Source organism: Sus scrofa, chromosome 16, assembly GCF_000003025.6.
Source record: "Sus scrofa isolate TJ Tabasco breed Duroc chromosome 16, Sscrofa11.1, whole genome shotgun sequence".
In the NCBI taxonomy this organism is placed as follows: domain Eukaryota; kingdom Metazoa; phylum Chordata; class Mammalia; order Artiodactyla; family Suidae; genus Sus; species Sus scrofa.
Window position 1 is genome coordinate 65601781 of NC_010458.4, and position 10226 is coordinate 65612006.

Here is a 10226-nt window from a genome sequence, read left to right on the forward strand (position 1 = left end):
TGTTTTCAGTCACCTACAGGCCACACCCAATCACCTTCCTAACTGCCATCACTCCCCCAAACTACTATCAACTGGTGTTTAGTCTATACTGGTAGCTTTTGTGTACATTTTTAAGTTTCTTTACGATTTGGAAAGGAAGCCTGAAAAAATACTATTCTCCTAGAGAGCAGAATGAGAATTAATATACAACTATGAAGTATGCTTTAGAATAAATACATGCTACAAAAACATGCTGAAAACCACCCAACAATACTTCTAACACTACATAATTCAATAGGTTTCATTATGGCATAAATATTAAACCCAGTAATATTTCTTTGCTCAAAACCCCCTGCCCCAACACAAACCTCAAACTTGCAAACTGCTGGCAATTTAATGAGTGCGTGCGTGTCCCCTTATTTTATAACAAATTCAGGTGATAGACTTTGTAGTGTGACATAGCACCCACAGAAAGCACAAAATTCCCTTGGGTGCTTCTCTTGAAAATCTGTACTAATACCTACTTAACTAATTGTTTGGATATAAAATGCTATAATTTACTGACCATTAAGTTACATTTGCCAAATAAGAGCTACATTCTCACGGCCTTCCTTAGCCTACCACAGTCCAGTATTAGCTTATTTGGACCTTGTCACTCAGAGTGGATTGATGATTATATGCATCAAAAACCTTGGGACCCCAAAATACTCATGTGGGGAGCTTGGAACTGGCATGTTAAGAAGGCATTTCAAATACATTTGAAGTCTGTGAACCACTGCTGTGATGAAGAAATGTGATCCTGGTTTATGTAAAGACATACACACACACAGATGGTAGACTCACATACTGCATCTGTACAAAAAAAATAAATGAAGAATTTAGGCCAAGGGAGTTGAAACCTTTATTATTTTCTCTCAAAAGATATTTTATCAATTACCAAACATAAGCCACATCTCCTATTCCTGTGAAGGATAACAGGAAGGGGAAAAAAAGGTGTAGACAGATGGGGTGTCAATTAGTGAGGGATGAGACCAGCCATTGCCCTTTCAAAAATACATTTTCTTGGCTGTAAATTCTACAGTGTAAGACCAGGCACTGGGATGTGGGCTGTCTCTTAATTAGTTCTTTATAGAGTCAAATTAATCTTATTCCTCTAAAATATGAAATGAGGACAAAAGGAAATATGCGTTCTCTCACCATGTACCCCCACTGCCTCCCCCTTCAGAGGCCAACATCCTGACAACATGCAATTCCGGCTGCTCCTCACCCAACTCCACTGGCCCAGCTGCAGGTGGAATGACTAGGACTCCTGTGCCACCCGTGACCTCAAGGGGAGTGTGGGCTCCTCTGCTCTCTAATTCAAATGTCATTATTCTGATTATACAGAGGCTACTAAGAATCTTTTTCAGTCAGTCCAACAGGGAGGTGACTTTTAGTTTTGTTTTTGGTTACGCCCGTGGAAGTTCCTGGGCCAGGGATTGAACCTGTGCTATGGCAACAACCTGAGCCGCCGCAGTGACAAGGCTGGATCCTTTAAACTGCCGTGGCTAAAAGAGAATATCAGGGAGGTGACTTTTCAAACTGAAGTATCTAGAGGACAGAGGGTAAATGTTTCCTCCTCCTCCATCTATTTTCACAAGTTTTTGCTCTCATAAAGACACATAATTTTCTTTCTTTTTAGAAAGAGGTAAATGGCCTTGGAATCATTGCGCTGGCAAGATGACGATGATCATGCCGACAACTCCACCAACTCAATCTGCAGAATGTTTACACAAGGACATCCAACTACAACTCTTGTTCAGCCCAAGGTGCCAACTTGGAGAAAGGCACAAAGCCCTGAGTAGGTCCTGGAGTTCCTGAATTCAGAGGCATCAGGCAGGCATCAATCCATATTCACTCCAGGTCGGCCAGAGATGAATCCAAGCAGATGATGCAAAAGGTGAGATTATCAAGGTCACTGGCATCTCCGTTTATGAACAGGTGAGTGAGAGTAAAGTCTGGGCTCATCTTCCATCAAGGTGAAAAGAGCATGACAGGTTTTTATGAGACTTATGCCATAATCTAAAAATGATTCATTCTGCAAGGCATAAAATAGTTCTTGCTTTATAAAAATAGTACCACGATTTTGTAAAAATGCATTTCAACCAAAGGAACCATGTTTCAACACTGCAAAAAAAGGTGTTCCACTTAAAGCAGAACACGATACACCACCCACATCCATCCTCCCGTTCCTTGCTCCCCTCCCAACCAGAGTCATGTCGCTTCCAAGGATGCAGAGATGCTAGGGGCACCTAAGACCAGGAGGCTTGGAGGGCTCTGCATGGTCAAGCATGCCAGGATTGAAAGGCAAAGGGTCAGCTGTCTTCATCCAGGATCTCTGGATGTTCCTTCCAGAAAGCATCCCCGATGATATCGCAGTGTAAGGGTACCGGCTTAGTTCTGGTCCGAGTCACCACCATCTTCATCCCTTCCATTTCTGCTGGCAGCTTAACTTCTTTTGTTGTGACTTCATCCACCTACCAGTAAAGGGAAAATATCGACACTGTTAACTAGAGAGTGGGTTGAGGAGAGGAGAGGCAGATGTAAAGAAAATTTACTTTTTTACTTTATATACTTTTGACTTGTGTATGTTTCAGGCACACACACACACACCCCTCACCGTATTGAATTTCTTTACAAATAAAAATACTTTTTAAAAATGTTACTGTATTCTGAAAGGAGATCTTAGGAACAAAGGATTTCCTATTGCTTGTTAGCAATAATCATTGAATTAAAGATATTTCTGCTCTCCTACCTGCATTAAGAAGTATCCATATCTGTGTCAAAGAACAAATATGTTTTAAAAATACAAACAAAAGAGCCTAAGTTGCCAGTGGGATAGGATACCTAGCTCTCAGGGTACCCCTTGATACTTGAAAACATTCATTTCAGAAAAAAACCCACTACTTTAGATAGAAGGAAATCAATTTCTTTTTTTCTTTCTCTCTCTCTTCTCTTTTCTTTTCAGGGCTGCACCTGCGGTATATGGGAGTTCCCAGGCTAGGGGTTGAATCAGAGTTGCAGCCACCAGTCTATGCCACAGCCACAGCAATGCCAGATCCCAGCTGTGACCTACACACAGCTCACAGCAACACTGGATCCTTAACCCACTGAATGAGGCCAGGAATCAAACCTGCTTCCTCATGGTTACTAGTCAGGTTCTTAACCCACTGAGCCACAGTGGGTACTCCAGGAAGTCAGTTTAAAGACATTATTACGTCTGAGAGCTGGTACAGAGAGAAAATATTGGTAGAATTAAGGACTTAGGTGAATGCACAGCCTCATTACCAAATATTAAGTATGAAGGTCTGGGGAATCTCTCGAGCACTCTGCAAGGGACAGAACGCTCACATACAACATCAGCATCTCAGATTACAGTTCTCATGGGATAGATGGGCCAGTTAACCGAATTATCCAGTGTGGAAGAAAGTAGTTTTTAAATATTCTCTAAATGCAAAAAGTCCTCATATCTGCACTATACCCATTTAAAGGGATTTGATTTCGGGAGAGCTTATGACATGGAAAAATAAGTGTACTAAGTTCTGGATTCTACTTACAGAAGGGGAGAGTCCAGATCACAAAGTGTACTAACAAAGAAACTGACGAAGAGAGCATCCAAAATGAAAATCTACAACATCTTGTTTTGGAAAGGGTTTAATTCATGTCAGTGACTTGAGTCACATCAGCCAACAGGCAGCAGGCAAGGCAAAGCCTGGGATGGGCACAGGCTCTCTCTGTGACCTCCACCTCTCCTTGGACATAACAGCATTACCTTCTGCCATATCAACACAGTCCCCTTCCTGAACATCATTGGCTCATTGTTATAGTTGATGTTGAATTCAGAAAACAAAATCTCATTCTTGTCTGCTGCAAGAGTTCCCTGAAAATAAAAAGAGAGAGAAAAAGCTTTGTAGGTCTTCTCTCTCCCCAGCCACCTTCCCCAGTCCATTCCACTCTCTAAACGTCCACAAACAAATAAGATGCTGAAATGTTTTATCAAACATTGTAGATGTTAATAAAGTTTCATTTTAAGAACAGTTCAGATCTGATTTAAATGACAAAATTCATACAATTGTCTTCTGTAGCAAATAACTGGCTTCACAAGTCACTACTGTGACAGAGTGAGAGGATGAATTAGTACGAGTGCCAGTTCTATGCCAGCTACTTTATGTCTGTTTTCTTATTTGACCCGCATAACCACCTCCACTTTCAAGATGAGAATTCTGAAGCTTAGAAAGAGTATATAAATTGTCCAAGGCTGAAGGACAATTTGATTCTTTTTTTTTTTTTGTCTTTTGTCTTTTTTTGTTGTTGTTGTTGTTGTTGTTGTTATTGTTGCTATTTCTTGGGCCGCTCCCGCGGCATATGGAGGTTCCCAGGCTAGAGGTTGAATCGGAGCTGTGGCCGCCAGCCTACGCCAGAGCCACAGCAACGCGGGATCCGAGCCGCGTCTGCAACCTACACCACAGCTCACGGCAAAGCCGGATCCTTAACCCACTGAGCAAGGGCAGGGACCGAACCCGCAACCTCAGGGTTCCTAGTCGGATTCGTTAACCACTGCGCCATGACGGGAACTCCGACAATTTGATTCTTATAAGAATCAAAATCTAAACTCAAAACTCAGTGCTTCCAGACTCAGGCTAGATCGACTCGTCCTAATACTGATACACATGTATCATCATTATCATTACTAATGACAACCATATACTGAGTCATTATAATGTCCTAGGCATTGTCTTAGGAGCTATTACACCACATCACCTCATTTCAGAGTTAGGTTTCCTTTAAGCAGCATGCTCATCTAACAATAATTGCCAGTTTGTATTAAGTACTTACAGCATACTTTGTACTAGCCCATGTGTTTTACATGCATCATGCCATTTAGTTCTCACCACAAACCCATGAGATAGGAACTATTATTTTCTAACTTTTACCTATTAAAAACAAACAAACAAACAAAAAACCTCTAAGGCAGAGAGGATAACATTGAACAGAAGCAACTGAGCACAATTATTTGACCTGCTAAACTCTTAATGATACACAGGAGCCATAAACCCAAGAAACTCCAGGCCTCTAGCAGAGAATGGCAATAATGAAGAAGCCAGGTGGGGCTGACAAGAAGAGGAGCACGTGCCCTGTATAAAGAGGGCAGCCAATACACAGCTCCAGCCACGCATTACCAAGTGGGAGTGTAGCGCCAGGGTCATTAACTCCATTTTCCATCTGAGGACACTGAGGCTCAGGGAGAAGTAGTAACTGATCCACAGTCACAAGGCAAGCAAGCAGCACTTTGTATAAGCCCTATGTCCTTTCAAAACAAAGCTTAAACAGAAAGAAAAGTGTCTTGAGTGAGGGTAGAGGAGAATGTCCCTCCCTAGTTGGTATTAATGCAATAAAGTCTTTATACCTGTAGTCTCGCTTGAGCTTGTACTGGTGTTAATCCAGACTGCTGTACAAGTGCCCAGAAAACTGTATTATAAAGATTGTTGATGTGACCTGAAAGGAAAGCAGAGTGGCACTGTGTATACACATAAAATCTTTATTCAATATTCACCTTTCAAACAATTCTGGAACTCCACATCTCTCCTCTTTAAAGTAAAGAGACCTCAGAGACATTACTTTGCCAAAGCCACACATACAGAACATGCGGGGGGGGGGGGGGGGGAAATAGTGAAGCAGAAAAAATCTACTTCCTAAGGTATTTATCCTGTCATTTCAGTTGTGCTTTACACAAATCTGTTAATTTGTGCATTAAGCCAAGGAATACTTTCAAAGTTATTTGATTTATATCATTCCCACCTCTTTTCCAGTTCTTCTGGCAAAATCAAGGCATACTAAATGAGCAGAAATTTCACAAACATTTCACTGTAGTAATTTTTTTTTTTTTTTGGTCTTTTCGGGGCCACACTCATAACATATGGAAGTTCCCAGGCTAGGGGTTGAATTGGCACTACAGTTGCTGGCCTACGCCGCAGCTCATGGCAATGCCAGATCCTTAACCCACTAAGCATGGCCAGGGATCGAACCTGCAGCCTCAAGGATACTAGTCGGGTTTGTTACTGCTGAGCCACAACAGGAACTTCTCCTCACACTGTAGTAATGTAATGCAGGGGTCACAATTCACTCAAATACCCACTGAGGCCAGAAGGAACCTAAGTGTGTAGAGCAGCGTAGGTAATCCCAGAAGAACAACAAGGAATGGTAGTGACTGAGGCACACTGGCTCGTGTGTGTGTGTGTGTGTGTGTGTGTGTGTGCTTGTGTGTGTGGGGGGGGGAGGGTAAAGGCAAGCAGTCACTGCACAGGTTCTATCCAATACTAAGTGGGAATACAGTCCTAGTATTGCCAGACCTTCTAATCCTCCCCCACCCTAAAAGAGCTGGAAATAAGGAGTATTTGCATAAAATCTCCCGATTTCTCAAGCATTCGCAACTAATTTAAAAAGCCTCTGAAATACTGTATTCTAAACAAAATATGCATCAGCCAAAACTGTATCAGATCACCACCTCTAATATATGGAATTAGTGGCTTAACTACATCTGTTAGTTTTGTTTCACTTACAGTCTGCTTGCCGCCAGCTCAGGTAGTCCTTTAAGGTCTGGTTGCTAGGATACACCACGACTCTTCCATCAAAGCCTGGGGGATACAGAAGAGGCTGGTCTTCAAAGTAACTCCGCCAATAAAACACAAAGCTGGAGGCGAACTGGGAGACCACATGAGTCATGAACTTACTTGCAAAAGGCACATTGGGTGGAACAAGAAAAGAGAAAATACATGACATTAATTCAACACCATTACAGGGTCTGTGGGTGTAACAGAGAGATAACACAAACTGACCAACAAGCTGAGAGATAAGATAGGTTGGGCCATGAAAAACTATTTTATCATTTATATATCTGAAATGCAGGGATGGGAGTGGGGTGGACTGGGAGTTTGGGGTTAGTAGATGTAAACTATTACATTTAGAATGGATAAGCAATGAGGTCCTACTGTACAGCATAGGGAACTATATCCAATCTCTTGAAATAGAACACGATGAAAGATAATATGAGAAAAAGAATATACGTATGACTGGCTCACTTTGTTCTACAGCAGAAATTGGCACAGCACTGTAAATCAACTATACTTTAATAAAAAAATTTAAAAAGAGAGAATGATTTAAAAAAATGCAGCCTGCCTCTCCTTCTAGTCCTATAAGTAACTTACTAATACCAAATTTTTCTCCATAGGCAATAATGTTAATTTATGGTTCAAGAGGATTTTTTTAAGTCTTAGAAGGAAGGGGATCATTGTTTTAAAAACCTACCAATTCATTATATGATCTATTTCCTGTGAGAGTTTCAACATACTGCCAAATCAAATATCAGACTTGTCTGTTTTCTACTCCATAATTAAAAGTTTAGTCTGTTTCTGGTCTTAATGTTCAATGCCAGATCAGTCTAGAAGCTAAGGTGATGGGGAACGGAGAGAAAAGAATCAGATACAGAGGTATACAGATGTCCAGCTATAGGTGAAGTACAACAGTCTAAGCTGCCATCTCTAAGTCTGTGATTATAATAAACAGAAACCAGTGCTGGGAGGAAATATTCTGAAGGAGCTAGGCCACAGAATTACCTGGCTCTTCTTTTAAACCAATTGCTCTTCCGCTTGAACACAAAGCTGTACTCATCACTCTGTCCATATGCAATCACAATATCCTCTAGTTCTTCCATTACTGTCTGGGCACATTTGGTCATTAAGTGGAGAGCACGGCTGTCGTTAGGTTTTGCAAAGTGGTGCTTCTCTGCAAACCTTCATAGGGTAGAGAGAACAGGGAAAAGGGTATGGGTCGAAGAGAGCTTGTCATTAACACCACGTATCAAAAAGGCCGTTCAAAGAGGAAGATACTGTACTAGTGCGGTAAAACCAAACATTTCACTAGCCACACACTGATCCATTTCGTTAAGAACTCTAGTTTTTTCTTACTCTGACCAACTGAGAAAAAAGGATATAAATACTAAGCCTCTCTTTCCTTTTCTGTGAAATGGGGATAAAGTTACTTCATAGACTTGTCCTTAAGATTAGACGGAGATTAATATAACTATGCCTGGGTCCTTGGAAGTACTCAATAAATCTTAAAGGAGCACTTCTTAAGACTTACATTCCCACCTGTTACACTTCTTTTTTCCTGAGAAAGTTCCATTTTGAGGCCAGTCCATGACTTTTAATGAAATAAGAACATACAGTGTTGCCCACAGCAAAGCCTCAACAGGCCGCTGAAGAGTCAGGCCGCAGATACCTAGCCAACAAGATAGCTCGGCAAAGGCTGAAGAGCTGAAATAATGCACCCGAGGGTGCCTCTTCCCACTAGGGCCGTGCTAACGGTTACGCCAGCCCAGCTCCTCACAAGTGGAGTACCCTGTCTCATTTAACTACAACGATCCCCTCACGTTCAAGCAAATTGCAACAGGCACGTAGGTTGATGCTCAATGCCATGCGCTCATTGGCTGCTGCGTTACTCTGGTAACCATGAGCTGGGGCTGAGACAGAGGTGTTGGACTCCCCGGAAGCGCTGGCGAACCATGCAGCTCCGAGCCGAACTCGCTTACCGATGGAAATTCCTGCCGTCCAGCCGCACCACCACCCAGCAGTGGGCCAGGCATGTGTCGTCAGCCTCGAAATCTCGCACATACTCGAACTTGCTCTTTGCCATGATCGCCCCCAATTTCAAGTACCGTCTCAGAGTGACGGAAGCGGCAGCCAAGCAATCGCCAACCTTAACGTTGCTAGCTGCCCACATTTCCCCACGGAAGGGAAAGGATCCGAGAGCCCCGCCCCGGAAGTTCCTGTGACTTTTCGTGGCCGCTCTAGCTACAGTGGAGGCCAGCCCTCCTCTCGCCTCTCCTTGTAGTTCTTAACCGATTTCCTGGCTGGGAAGGAGGATTCTTTTCTTCCCTTTAGTACTACGCGCGTGGTTGCTCACCTATCTCTTCCCGGTCCTGCAACAAATCATTCTCATAAAGTGTTAAAAAATTCATTTCTAGCCAAGTCTGAAGGTTTAGTTGTGATTTTTTTCTTTCTAAATGTCATTTATTAATTTGTTGTAGAAAATGTGGAATATATCAAAAAACACAGTTACGAAAATCAACACCATGTGTCCCCTCTCCCTGTTAAAGCATTGTGGATGGGTCCTTCCAGTCCTTTTTTTGTATATGTGTTTTCACACAGGGAACATACAAAATTGGAATCAGAAGCCTACACAATTTTTATATTTATTCTATTCACCTTGAGCATTTTCCAACGTCATTAAATATTCCAAAGTATGGCTTAAAAAAAAAAAAAAAAAAAAAAAAACCAAAACAAAACGTCTCAATTCCGACATAGGTAGTCCCAAATTAACTCATTCAACTTTTTCACAAAGACCCGATGTTTGATTTCTTGTTGCTGGTAAATACTAGTGACAATAAGACTTTAACATTTGTACTTTTTGAAAACATTACCTACTTACATTTTTTTTTTTTTTTTTGCCTCAGGAAAATATCATTCAAATAATGTAAAAGGATATATGTTGAAAAGTAAATCTCTCACTGACTCCTAATTAAGCAATTACTGTCACTAGTTTCTCATCTTATACATTCATCCAGAAAGAAATATAGAGATAGAGATGTATTTTGTTTCAGGGCAAATTATGCTTAGAGACTGAGACTGTCTTTGCCAGTATTTTATTTACTACAAGTTTACTGTGGGAATTATATTTCTACAAGCCAATAGCAAACAGGACATGCCTCTTAATAACCTACAAAGAAATAACATACTCCAAATTATAGATTGATTACACCACTGTTCCAGGCAAGGGGAGATAAGAGAAATAAAGTCCAAATTCAGTTGAAATATATCTTTCCTATGAAATTCTTTCTCAGGAGAGTAGACCTAGCCAACCATGGGCTCATGTGTGGCTCCCAGCTAAATGAAAGTGACAAGTCCCCTCTTACTGGAGCATGTTACTAGGGAATGAGGCCCAGAATTGAGGGGCAAGATGATCTTTGCAGTATCCCTGCACAGCTTATGCCACTGCCTATAAAAGGATCACCTTTATCCAAGCAGGAGCTAATGCCCCAAGGGTCTTCAGAGAGCTGTTTAGGTCAACAAAGAGACAACTTGCCCAGACCAAAACCGTCCTATAGTCCTCAAAAACTCTGGGTACTTACAGTCTAAGTCTCCTCACCATAG

General features: G+C 41.6%; 1 protein-coding gene across 1 annotated transcript; it reads right to left on the reverse strand.

Annotated features, from left to right (window-relative positions):
* Positions 857–8839, reverse strand: THG1L (tRNA-histidine guanylyltransferase 1 like). Its single transcript, XM_003134104.4, has 6 exons — positions 8606–8839; positions 7632–7808; positions 6579–6748; positions 5426–5514; positions 3791–3898; positions 857–2495 (listed from the first exon to the last, which is right to left on the reverse strand). The coding sequence occupies exons 1-6, from the start codon at positions 8794–8796 to the stop codon at positions 2334–2336; spliced, it is 897 nt and encodes a 298-aa protein (XP_003134152.3). The 5' UTR covers positions 8797–8839; the 3' UTR covers positions 857–2333.

Bases quoted from the DNA above. Each gene is read 5' to 3' on its own strand.
- THG1L (XM_003134104.4), bottom strand. From the start codon at position 8,796: ATGTGGGCAGCTAGCAACGTTAAGGTTGGCGATTGCTTGGCTGCCGCT. The intron at 5,515-6,578 runs GTAAGTGAAACA...CTTTCCTTTCAG, and splicing joins GAGCTGGCGGCAAGCAGACT to GTCACATCAACAATCTTTAT. The intron at 2,496-3,790 runs GTAATGCTGTTA...CTTTACTGGTAG, and splicing joins CTGTGTTGATATGGCAGAAG to GTGGATGAAGTCACAACAAA.